This window comes from Hippichthys cyanospilos, chromosome 7 (assembly GCF_059441005.1).
Source record: "Hippichthys cyanospilos isolate Australia breed blue-spotted pipefish chromosome 7, RoL_Hcya_1.0, whole genome shotgun sequence".
NCBI lineage: Eukaryota > Metazoa > Chordata > Actinopteri > Syngnathiformes > Syngnathidae > Hippichthys > Hippichthys cyanospilos.
This window is the reverse complement of record NC_142375.1, coordinates 1,652,024-1,665,446: the sequence shown is the minus strand read 5'-3', so window position 1 is coordinate 1,665,446 and position 13,423 is coordinate 1,652,024. Positions and strand designations below refer to the sequence as shown.

General features: G+C 43.1%; 1 protein-coding gene across 9 annotated transcripts in view; it reads right to left on the bottom strand.

Annotated features, from left to right (window-relative positions):
- The window catches only part of iqce (IQ motif containing E), a 47,189-nt gene that overhangs the window by 20,866 nt on the left and 12,900 nt on the right, over nt 1–13,423 (bottom strand). For all 9 annotated transcript variants that reach the window (XM_088418679.1, XM_088418677.1, XM_088418680.1 and 6 more), the window contains 2 exons: nt 12,507–12,658; nt 7,211–7,266 (listed from right to left, as the gene is read on the bottom strand). In XM_088418679.1, coding sequence (XP_088274805.1) covers nt 7,211–7,266; nt 12,507–12,658 — 208 coding nt within the window. The remainder of the gene's footprint in view (nt 1–7,210; nt 7,267–12,506; nt 12,659–13,423) is intronic.

The following is a 13,423-nucleotide window of genomic DNA, read 5'->3' as shown; positions in this document are numbered from 1 at the left end:
CAAGTTGACGACCGTGGCAAGATCAGAGCGTTGAAAGTTGCCCTCCGCAGTGTTTCTCTACCTCTGTTCACTAGTGCTGTGTAAAAAATGTAGATATATCGCAATACGAAGTGACGCAACACGCGTATTACAATACGATGTTCAGTTTCCAATATATCGTATATCAGTTTTGAAACACTATCTTTTCGTTATATATATATATATATATATATATATATATATATATATATATATTCATTTTTTTTACATCAATCTCTATCGGAGTGCCTTTCGTATCATGATTTGTCATGATTGTGTCATGTTCTGTTGGTTTCTATTTTGGGGGTTTCTTTGCATTTTCAAGTTGTAGGTTCATGTTGTGTTTTCCCCCCACGTCTGTCATTATTGTGATTTGATCCTCCTGTCACCCGCGTGTTCAAGCCCTTAGTGTGTCTACCTATCAGCTTCCCCTGCCAATTGTCTCTCTCCTAGCGGTTGCGCGTTTCGTCTACTTATTTGTAGATATTTAAACCCCGGTCTTGTTCGCGTATGCTGGTGGATTTTCATATCATGCCATTAGACTTGGTTCCTTAGTCTCGTGTCACTCGTGCCTCGTCTGTGCCCACCTCCCAATAATATCTTTTTGTTTCGCCAGCCTACCTGTGCCTTTCTTTGGTGTTGTTGCCATCTTGTTTTTCCCTGCTTCTGTTCTTGCCAGCTCTTTATAATATTAAAATGGACTACCGCACACACTCAGAGCCTTCCTGCATTTGGGTCCTCTAGTCCAGCTATCACGCCAGGGGTAGCATGATACCCCTGACCGCGCACGCCATGACATTTTCTCATATTATGAATCATTATTTACATGTAAATCAATCCACAAAAGCTTCAAAAACACCGCATTAAATGTTACAATACATTACCTTTCGAGTGAGGCAATGTGGTGGCAGAGGAGGGCGGCAAACAGGAGAAAATGAAAACATTGATACAAAGATAACATTTCCTTCATTTCTGCCATTGTAGTCATATTTGGGGCATCCTTCTTCTCACGCGCAAAGTGTTCAGGTTGTCCATAGTTAGCTCCTGATTGTGTTCCTTAGAAGCGTAATAATATCCGAATCCTATGAGCAGCAATATTAACGAGCAGTAGAATCTCATATTGCGTTTAACAGAGGAGCTGAATACAGTTTGTACTACAAAGATGCAACAACATAGCAGATAATCATGCACGACGGATGAAAGCTGCAATTCCGACATTTTTAATACACAGTTTCTTTTTGTTTTTAGCATTCCCGTTATTTGTCGGTAAAATGGGCGTCCATCAGTGACAGACCAATGGACAGGCTGTCAGTGCTGACCAAGTACCCATCTCTGGCATTTACTTCAAATGGGAATTTTAAGATTTCAAGTTTTGCTTTGTTTTCTCTCATGTTTTGTTGGGGTTTGTGTTTTTTTTTGCAGTTGTGTGGGTTTTGTTCATATTCTTAAGTTCATGTTAGTTTCCCTTGTGGCTGCCTTCCTGTCTGTGTTTCGTTAGGTTTATCTTGTCCACCTGCCTGTTTACCTCCCCTCCTTGGGTCATCCAATGAGCTTCCCCTGCCTTTCATCTCTCCAGATTTTGTGTGTTCCTCACTAAATGTGAAGTTTATCTAAGTCCCCAGTCTGCATTCAGTTCTTGTCGGGTCACTGCTGCTTCGTTGTCCTGGTTAAGCTGCCTTGCCATTCTCTGTGAGTTTATTTTAGTTCCTAGTTCTGATGCTACTTTGTTCATTTTTGTTACTAGTTGTTCCTGCCTTGTTTTATTATTAAATCTTCATTTTTTGAGTTAGGGTCAGTTTCCTGCTTTTTTGGGTCCCCCTCCTTCCTTGCCTCCACTCACCATGCCCCGTCGCAATAATCGTGAAGGAATGACCTGACCGCCAAGGGACCCCATAGGAAGCTTCCAACGGCGTGGTCAACATCCTCAGCCTGTCGCCTTTCCCTGTTTCCCTAGTGTAAGTCAACAGTCTCCTTCCTTCACGTCCCTCTCTTCCGTGTTCCCCTCTGATGCATCCAAGCTCCCATATCCCACTATTTTGCCACTACATTTGTTTCATGACCCTGATTTTTCTGACTTAGAATCTGACACTCCCTCCGTTAATCCGCCCCAGCACCCTCCTAAACCTAATTGCCCCCCCCCCCCCACACACACACACACTACACATTAGACTCAGATTTCGTCGACCAAGGATTGCCCTCCTTTTGTTATTTTTCACTCACGTTCTGGAGAGTTTGCTTATCCGAGTGCCTTTTCTTCTGATAATTTTGATTTTGACATCAAATATGATTATCGCAGCACTTGTCTTTCCGATTCAGATGATGGCTATTTTTATTTTGACAGTTCCCTGGCCACTCCCAGTCATTTGATAATGCACAATTCCACATCTTACTCCAAATAGGTACCCCCAGTAAGCCGTGACCTTTTCTTGGGTACCCGTTCAGCCATATGCCCCTCCCTGGGAGGTCGGCAGCGGCGCCCGAGAAATGATCACGTGCCACGATCACGTCACCGTCCCCTTGTCCATGCACCTCCTTCTTACGATTCACCCCCTCCAGAATCCAAACCCCCATCTAGTTGTGTCTCACCGCTGTCACCTAGCCTCGACTCACTCCCTTCATGTGCACTTTTTCTCGTTCCTGTCGTTACTCCTTCTGGCTTCTCCAGGGTTCCCCAACCCTCTAGACGGCAAGCTGATGCGGCTAGTGTCTCTGTCCCTAGTCCCCAGTAAGACTGGCTGGAGGTCCCTGTCCCAGCTCCCCGACAACAATACGTCCCTATCCCGTCTCCCCGGTGACGCTGCGGGTACTTTCCGAGTCCCATGTCGAGCCGCTGCGGCTACCTTCCGAGCCGCTCGCCACGGCACTGCAGCAGTATCCCGAGCCGCCTTTTGACTCTCCACAGACTCCCTTGTCCCAGTCATCTCCTAAGTCGCAAGTCGAGGTGAGACGACCACCTCCCAAGTCTCAAGTCAAGCCACTGCAGCTGCCTTCAGAGTTGCCGCCCATGCCACTGCAGTCAATCCCCCAAGTCCCTTGTCACGCCTCTCGAGCCACCAGTCAGCCTTCTGCAGTTTCCCTTGCTTCAGGTTAGTCCCGTAAAAGTATTAAAGGCTCTGGATTGTCCTCAGTGGCCAGGGAAATGAAAGCTTCAGCAGCCGTCTCCAGAGCTGTCAGCCATGGCGGTGCAGCAGTCCCCCGAGCCACCAGTCAAGGCTTTTCTGCAGTTTCCGGAGACGCCAGCCAAGGCTACACTGCAGTCTCCCAAGCCGCCGGTCAAAGCTACGCCTCAGTCTCCAGAGCCGCCAGCTAAGGCTATATATATATATATATATATATATATATATATATATATATATAGATACATTATATATATATATATATATATATATATATATATATATATATATATATATATATATATATATATATATATATAGATAGATACATTATATATATATATATATATATATATATATATATATATTTATATATATATATATATATATAGATACATTATATATATATATATATATATATGTATCTATCTATCTATATATATCTATATATATATATATATATATATATATATATATATATATATATATATATATATATATAGATATATCTATCTATAAATCTCTCTCTCTATATATATATATATATATATATATATATATATATATATATATATATATATACACACACACACACACACACACACACACACACACACACACAGTGGGCCTCCGTGTTACGAACTTAATCCATTCAGCGGCTATGCTCGTAACTCGAATTGCTCGTATGACGGGCAATCCAAACCTATGTTAATTAGTGGATGCGTGCAAATACCTGAGGTAAAAACATCACGACTTTATACACTTATTAAAAATTAGTAACATAATCTATAATGTTAAATTAAATAACATAAATATACAAAGGAAAAATGACATTTACCTTTGGGGCGACGTGACTTGAGCTGGTGGTGGGTGGAGGTGGAGGAGAGCAGAGATGAACCCGCAGATTTTTTTTTTCTTAAACGAGAACTTTTCTTAAACGAGAACATATCACCTGCGATTTTCGTTCTCTTTAATCCATAACAGAAGAAGCCTCTCCATTTTGTTGTTGACCGAGGTCCGTCCCCTGGCAAGGAAAGTCTTGCCCTTAGAAGACTTGCCGAGCGGTTACGGCCATACTCACTCGCAAGGTTAACTATGCGTGCGCCTCCTTCGTATTTTTTTATTATCTCCTGCTTCGTTTCTATTGTCATCACCCTCTTACTTCTTCCTTTAACGCCACTTGCAATTTTGGAAGCCATGTCTAACAGATAAAGTTTGCAAAGTCCTCACAACACACCAACCAGCTGTGCCATCAAGCTAGATGAAGGCGTTCGGCCCATAGCATATCTGCATTTCTGTGATTGACATAACGTCGGCCAATATCATGTCGGCATCTCCGTGACTGAGACCGTGACTGTGACCTTAATCGACCAATAGCATATCGGCATCTCCGTGATTGAGACCGTGACTGTGACTGCCTTAATTGACCAGTAGCATATCGGCATTTCCGTGACATGCGAGAAAAGATGTTTTTGATGACATAGCAAAGCGAAAAAAATAATGCGGTCACAATGACCGGCATGTTGGATGGTTCGTAAGACGAAAGGTTTGTGCTTAAGAGGAGGACAAAAAAACGCCGCAGTCCACGTTCATAAGATGAAAAATACGTAAAACAGGGAATTCGTAAACCGGAGGCCCACTGTATGTATGTATATATATATATATATATATATATATATATATATATATATATATGTGAAGTGATAGGCTGGCAGCACGTCCACTCCTTTACAGCCGTTTTACAACGTGTCATCACCGTGGGTAAAAGTACCACTTCCCCACCGCCACGTCCTGAGTCCGTACGGCGATCAACCCTTTAGATCGCCGGCCGCAGGAGCTTATTTGCCTGCATCGGCACTCGGGAGATAACGGGCTAATTCCGGTGTGTGGTCCCGACTGAGAAGGAGGTCTCACTTTGATGCTTATCCAGCGCTCTCAAAGCGGACCGGTAGGAAATCTCAGAGCAGGACGCTTTCAATGACTGTGCCCACTAACTGCAGACTAGACTGAGGGGTGGACCTCTGCGGCGAAGGCTCCACCGAACCCCTGAGACCGACTCACCGAACCTCTAGGTTTCGATCGAACCCAGGTTAATAACCACTGATCTGAACCTTTTGCAACTTCTCACATTTCTGCATAAAATCACCAAATGTGATCAGAACAGAAATGTGAGAAATTCCAAAAGGTTCAGATCCTTTTTCATACCACTGCAGTTTGGCAGGGCCTGTATGAGAGGCTATCGTACTGTAGATGCAATTTGGCGAGGAAGTAGGAGGGATTCATTAGATCTTTTAAAACCTCTCAACTTATCTTATCTTGTGGATGCTGCTGTTATGTCTTTGTTGTTCATCCAAAGCCAAGTCAAACGTTTTGACTTGCCGAAAGTTTTTAGTAGTAAAGGGTTTGGGTTTGGATGTAGGTAGTCAACTGATGCTTCACTGTAAAGTCTTAAGGACAAAATATCCTATTTGAATCCCGACAATGTCACGACTTAATGGAAAAAGGTGGTCTGAAAAAATCCTCTCAATTGCAATTACTATACTTTATTCACTGTCAATTTGATTGAAAGTCCAGATTTGCGAATTTTCTCGGCTTGTGACTGTACTCTTGTATTTATGGTCAAGAGGACGGTGAACGCACTATAAAAACAACTAAGATGATTGTCGTGAAGGTGATGGTTAAAAAATCTGGGCTCACAAGTGCCCTCTGCCAAGAATCTAATGTACTGTTAGATGCACCTGATGACTTTTTTAACTAAAGATTTATGATTTAACTCCATGCCTAAACACATTACAGAAATACATTTCTTACATCATTATGATTTAGAAAGACAGCACATACATACAACCAAAGTGTACCAAAGTGGTGAAAGCATTTTATCCACAATATACAGAGGGCTAACGGAAGACTGCTTGCACTGTGTAGTTTGTGAGGGATTGTACCATTCACTGAGCGACACAGCAAGGTGTAGCCTCACAGCGCGTCTCCTCCCTGCATTTGGACTTGTGAAAATTTTGCCACATTTAATGAATAAAAACGATTTTAGATGTAAATGGAAAATGTATTAATAAGTACATACCTGCGAACAATTTGTAATATTTATTTTATTTTATCACTAACTTTCTTCTTTTCAAGATTGATAGGGGAGGCCCCTGACTGCAAGTCACTGGAAATAAGAGTGCTACCTCTGTATTCCTGCCACATCAGTGTCATCTGAAACAATATTCTCAACTACTCGGACATAAAGCATTAACATATTAAGTCAAGGGCATGCTTGAGATTTGTTTAAAGAGATGTTTAAAGTGTGCTCATAGATGTCAATGATGTGTAGCTTCTGAAAGAGAATACATAGAATTTTAATCAATCCCTTCTGGTTTTTTTCAGTCATTAATATATATGCCATAGATTTTTTTTTTTTTTTACAAACATTGCCCAAAATGCTGCAATACATATCGCAATACCCCTTTGCTGTATAGCAATATATTGCAATACAATTTTAAGACACAATATCCAGCAATACTGCTGACATTCATGAGTGCCACTGCTCTTGCATTTTTGTCTTGAATGGACAAGTCAAGCAGTCTTTTTGTTTTCATAATACGTTAAAGTCCGCTGAAAAAAATGAGTCACGCAGCCTTGTTGTCGTCAACAGAGGCAATTTGGCGGCGCTTGACTAAAGTGCATTTTGCAATGTTCTGTACAAACACTCTAAAATGGAAACAAATCAAATTAGAGGTATAGTGTATATAATCTTTTTAAGTCTTGTACATAACACATGACTTATTTTGCATTTGAATTAATGTTATTCAAACACAGATATGTGGAAAAAAATCGGTCTGGTTTTGAGTTATGCGGTTATAAATCGACCCCACTATATGGGGGTTGATAATTCGGAAAAAACAACTTGATTTGTCCAAACTTTAACAAAAGAAACAAATAAAAAAGAAGGAATAAAATCCTAAAAAGTTAAATCCCTTCACAGATTCTGATTTACTGCAGATATTTTTAGGAAGGTATTGCCCGCAATAAATGAAATAAAACTGTATTTTATGTATTAAGTCTGAGTGTGCACTCACCTTTTCCAGTTCCAGTAGTCTCCTCAAAAGTCTGTATTTGCTCCATTCTTTGTAACCTACCAGACACATGCACACATTTCAGTAATACTGTATAATAATTAAAGACAGAGGGTTTTTTATTTTATCTGCGATATTGAACAAAAGTCAAAAGGATAGAGCCTTAGTTGGATCAAGTTTAAAAAAAAACAAAAAACATTTTACTCTGTTTATCTTTGTTATTTGTTTTTATTTTAAATACAAGATTGATTTTATCGTAGGATTGTCATGAACATGCTAGTGTCCTAATTTCTCTGCACTGATTGTACCATGCTACTATGCTGACGCGTGGTTTTTTTTTTGTGTGCCTTTTATATGTATGTCTGTTTTAACACTTGTGGTCAAATTTCTTTTGCCCAAGACAAATTTCCCTCTGGCGACAATAAAGTCAATCTTATCGTATCTTCTCTTACATCGGTTGATTTAACGTAGGGGTGTTAAACATATGGCCCGTGGGCTGCTTTTGGCCCACAAACATGTTTATTCTGGCCCACAAGATGATTTTGTAATGTAAAATGAGCTGAACTTGGGAGACTTCCGGGGGAACTGAACGAGATAGCAGCATAGTGCCTTGCTCCTGAGTCAAATTTGTGATTACTTCCCCCAAACTAAGAAAATAAGTCAACACGATTCGAAACTTGAAATGAGAAATGAGCGGGGGACGAGGTCAGAGAAGTTTGAAGAACGATGTCCAAGGATCAGAAAGAACACGAAATTGAAGACGTAACAGCAGACGATAATGGTGGTGCTAATCAGCACCACCGTTTGCTTGAGGGACTTGCTGAAACTTCTAAGGCCCACGGTGTTAAGGGCACTTGCCAGTAGCCTTTTAGTAGATCCAAGTTTGCCGAGCCTACGCGATCAATACAGTCTTTCATCCTGGGGAGTGGGAAGGAGTCAGGTTTAGTAACGGCATTTACTTTTCGATAATCATTACAGAACCGAGGGGTATTATCGGGTTTCGGAAACAAAACGCAGGGCGAGCTCCACGCACTAGTGCTAGGGACAGCGAAACCATGTTCCAACAAATAATGTATCACTGCTGCATCATAGCTCGTTTAGCTGGGTATACGCGGTACGTGTGCTGTTTAATTGGTCTGTGGCCCTCAACATCGATGTCATGGTATAGTACAGTCGTTTGACGGGGGTAGTCAGAGAAAAGTGGTCGGTTCTTATTAATTAATCTTGTGTTTACGCAGGAGATGCGAGACTTAAGGAAAGAATTGACCATAACGGTCAAAAAAGAACTTAGGGCGGAGGTAAGAACTTTCAGAATTTATGGAAGAATTTATGTAAGAAATGAACGGAAAAGTGTCACAAAATGTTGCCGACATTCAAGAGCAGCGGAAGGATATCACCGATGCGCAAGTGAGAGTGGCGCAGCTGGAGGAATGGAATGAAGACTCAAAAGAAGTGATTCTGTCTTTAATAAGACAGCAAGAAATAATGCAAGAGAAGCTAAGAGAAGTGGAGGGACAGGGAAGGCGCTGCAACTTGAAAATTTATGGCATGGTGGAAACAGTGGGGTACCGGAACTGGTCTAGGAACTCCTCCGCCGTGATTTAACCGGAGATGCGGAACTATACATTCAGCGAACGCACAGAAGTCTCGGGAAGAAACCGCCGCCGGGGGCACCTCTTCTTGTTGGAGAAATTTAATAAACCTTTTATTTTTATAGCATAATAAATCAGTAATTAATCAATGGTGTGCCAATCAATTATGACGTTTGTTGAAGTCATTAATACAGCAATCAGTAGTACTCAGTTGAGTAAAGCACGTGTACCAATCAATCATGTGTTAGCAGTTATATTGATCAGATGTTCTTAATTGTTGAGATGATTTATTATTGTTGTTGATTCACATGGTGATTATACAGTACATTTGACATCTTTTTATTACATATTAGGGTAGCAACATGTCCCACACGTGTCAGGTGCGTTCCGGGTCATGTTAGTGTAAGGGTTGTTGAAGTCTTTTCAGGGCCCTGTCAAACAGCATCCAGGGCCCAGGGTCACCAGAAGACTCCCCCGGAAAGAAGAAGTTGGTTGAGGAAGTGTTGTGGACCTGAGCATTCGACTTACTGGAACATGTTGCTGCATACTGCATTGTGCCACTCAGACACAGGCGCGCACTCAGCTTTCACAAACGTGTATTACCAGATTCTGGGTTCCAGCCGCACATATTGCTCCCCCATGCATTTCTACCTTTTAGGGCCGGAACCTTCATGTAACCTAGGGATCTCTAAAATAAAAAAACTAGGGGGAACGAGGAAGGGCCTCAGAGCATGGCAGCTCTGCAGCCTTTGTGGTCCTGTCTCGTTCTCCTCATGCATGAGCAAATACGTGCCTTCTCTCTTTCTTATTTTAGCTATTGGGTTTAGAGAGTATCAGCTCAGTGAACCTAACAATTGTGGTCAACTTTCAAAAATTCGAGACCAAGGAAGTTGTTCTGGCAAGAGCATGGAAAAGAAAGATACAAGTTGAAAGAAGACCAATATTTTTGGATCACGACTACCCAACTGAGGTGTTGAAGAAGCGCAAATCCTACTTCGAAATTAAAAGTCTTCAAGGAAAAAAACAAAATACGCTTTCAGACGCCGATGACTAGAATTAGAATCCCCTGGTTGGATGGCACCAAGATCTACAACAGGTAATACGGTGCGGGACATGAAGGAAAGAGTGATGAAGATAAGCAGATGTGACATGGAGGTGGAGAGTCAACACTTGGAGAACGCATTGGTGCCTTGACATGGCAACGAGTCGGCGTGCGACGTGGGATTTCTGCAGAGGCGGCTAATTTGGATATCAACAGAGCAGCAACGAATCTATCAAAGGAAAAACTGAGAGAATACAGAAGAGGAAAGCACGATTAAAAGTTGGACTAAGGGGGAAGGGGGGGCATGGAGAAGCTGTACATTGACTGGGCAATGTGAGTATCCACACATTTTTGTTTGTAAATAAGATATGCCCAGTTTAATTACTCAAATAATAATATTTGGAGGGGTCCGTGAGCAGTCACCTTAACGTGGTGGAGGAGCTTGCGTGTTCCAGTGATCAAGTTGTCGGGGGCTTTAGGCTCCTGGTAGGGTCACCTATGGCAAACAGGTCCTAGGTGAGGTTCCAGACTAAACACGGCTCACAGAGCCCATATGAAGAAAAAGAATAAATGGATTTCTGTTTCATTCGCCCGGACGCGGGTCGCCGGGGCCCCCCTCTGGAGCCAGGCGTGGAGGTGGGGCTCGTTGGCGAGCGGCTGGTGGCTGGGCCTGCACGCATGGGGCCCGGCCGGGCTCAGCCTTCGGGCCCAGGGATGACGAGGGTGCCCCCTCACATGGGCTCACCACCTGTGTGAGGGGCCATAGAGGTCAGGTGCAAAAGAGAGCTGGGCGGTGGACAAAGGCAAGGACCTTGGCGCACTGATCCCCGGCTACAGAAGCTAGCTCTTGGGACATGGAATGTCACCTCTCTGGCGGGGAAGGCGCCTGAGCTAGTGTGCGAGGCTGAGAGGTTCCGACTAGATATAGTCGGACTCACCTCCACACACAGAATGGGCTCTGGTACCAGTCCTCTCGGGAGGGGTTGGACTCTGTTCCACTCTGGAGTTGCGCAGAGCTGGTGTGGGCATTCTTGTTGCCAACCAGCTCAGCGCCTGTACATTGGGGTTTACCTAAGTGGACAAGAGGGTAGTCTCCCTCCGCCTTCGGGTGGGGGGACGGGTCCTGACTGTTGTTTGTGCCTATGTACCCAACAGCAGTTCAGAGTACCCACCCTTTTTGGAATCCTTAGAGGGTGTGCTGGAGAGCGTTCCCTCTAGGGACTCCCTCGCTCTGCTGGGGGACTTCAATGCTCACGTGGGCAATGACAGTGAGACCTGGAGGGGCGTGATTGGGAGGAACGGCCCCCCCAATCATAATCCGAGTGGTGCATTGTTATTGGACTTCTGTGCTCGTCACGGATTGTCCATAATGAACACCATGTTAAAACATAGGGGTGTCCATATGTGCACTTGGCATCAGGACACCCTAGGCCGCAGTTCAATGATCAACTTTGTGGTTGTATCATCGGATTTGCGGCCGCATGTTTTGGACACTCGGGTGAAGAGAGGGGCAGAGCTGTCAACTGATCACCACCTGGTGGTGTGTTGGCTCTGATGGTGGGGGAGGATGCCGGCCAGACCTGGCAGGCCCAAACGTATCGTGATGTTCTGCTGGGAACGTCTGGCAGAGTCCCCTGTCAGAAGGAGTTTCAACTCCCACCTCCGGCAGAATTTCTCCCAAGTCCGGCGTCTCAGAGGGGGGAAGCAGTGCACCATTGACACTGTGTACAGTGGAGATGGGGCACTGCTCACCTCAACTCAGGACTTTGTGAATCAATGGGCAGAATACTTCGAGGACCTCCTCAATCCCACCAACACGCTGACACACCTCTGCAACAACATCGCGTGGACGTCGGAGACAGTGCCCATGGATTGGCAAACTGGGGTGGTGGTCCCTCTTTATAAGAAGGGGGACCGGAGGGTGTGTTCAAACTACACACTCCTCAGCCTCCCCGGTAAGGTCTATTCAGGGGTACTGTAGAGGATGATGGATGGATGGATGGATGGATGGATGGATGGATGGATGGATGGGGCGTGCCCATGTTAGAGGTAAAAGTTAGTTGAATGTATATGTTATAGAGCCAACCCCCCCTCAAGCTACCCGTATTTCTCATTTAATAAGAGACTCGATGAAGGGTTTTGCTTAATAGAGATTGTTGGACTTATCTAGTAGGATGGGAGGACCTAATTGGGGTATATCCTTAACCGCTAGGGAGGGGCCCTTCATTGCAGGAAGGTTGTCCCCCGCTTCTACCTACAGGGAGATGGGCAATGAGAAATGCGGCCCATGTTTGCTAGGGGGTTTTGGTGTTTGTTTGCTATTATTGTTTTGGTGTTCATGTTCGTGTTCACTTTGTGACTTTGTGAATAAAACTGCAATAAAAAATAAATTAAAAAATTGACGCTTTTGGATAAACACACGCCTCTCCGGGCCATACTGACCCAGAGACATTGTTGTTCTTGAGAAATGAAAATATTGGATTAGACACATTTCTGACACATTCGGTGATTAGAGCTGTTCCCTGCAAACAAACATACCCAGGAGGGTTAATTTCAAACAATACAAACGGTGTATTTGATTTATCCTGAATAAATTGCCAATTATTGCTAATTATTGACTTAGTTGGGAGCGGTCATTTTGTTTAAGCATAAAGCTGGCGCAAACCTTTGATGCCGTCGGCAGGGCTTTCGGTGTCCAGCTCCTCCTTGAGCGCGGCGTTGTCTAGCTGCAGCTGCTTAAGGTCCTCAGACAGACGCAGTACGGTGGAGCTCAGCGCCTTCTGTTGTCTGCGGAAAACTTTGCTCTCCGATATCCCGCTGCGGGGCCAGGGTGAACAAAAAAAAAAAAGAATGAAACCTCAACTGAATTCATTCTTGACATATTTTCCGCACTATAAGGTGCACCGGATTATTAAGTGCACCTTCAATGAATGGCATATTTTAAAACTTTTCATATATAGGGCCCGGCACATAATAAGGCGCTTAGAATAGAAGCTACAGCAGTAGCCGGGATTGCATTATACATCCACTAGATGGAGCTGCGCTAAAGGGAATCTAAAAATAAATAAATAAATAAATAAGATAAATCAGTCAAACTTTATCCAGAGACAATCAGAAATTAAAACTAAATTATTTAAATGAGTTATTTGTAGGAAGTACTATCTGAAGAATGGGAAAAAAACACCTCTTGATTACATTCAAACACTGTTTAGGTCAGGGTGGTTAAACTCATTTTTGTGGTGGGCCATTTTGAAGCTACAACTTCCCTCACTGGGTCGATATGATGAGGAAACCAAGTCAAGTTTAAATCATCTCATAGTATTATTACTGTACACAGACAATTGATTGTTTAGTAGTTTGGATATCAGAAGTAAAGCGAAAAAGTTTGTCGATTTGTTGTTGAGTTTACTGTAACAAAACAAAACAAAAAATATTGCAAAATCTCAACTAAAAGAAGTAAACTTCAATTATTTAATCAAATTGCAACCAACAACCTAAAAATATATTGTTTTGTTGACTTTAAACCAGTATCTGGATTTATTTTATAAAGCTGCGCTTTCTTTTTACAAAAATTTGTGGGGT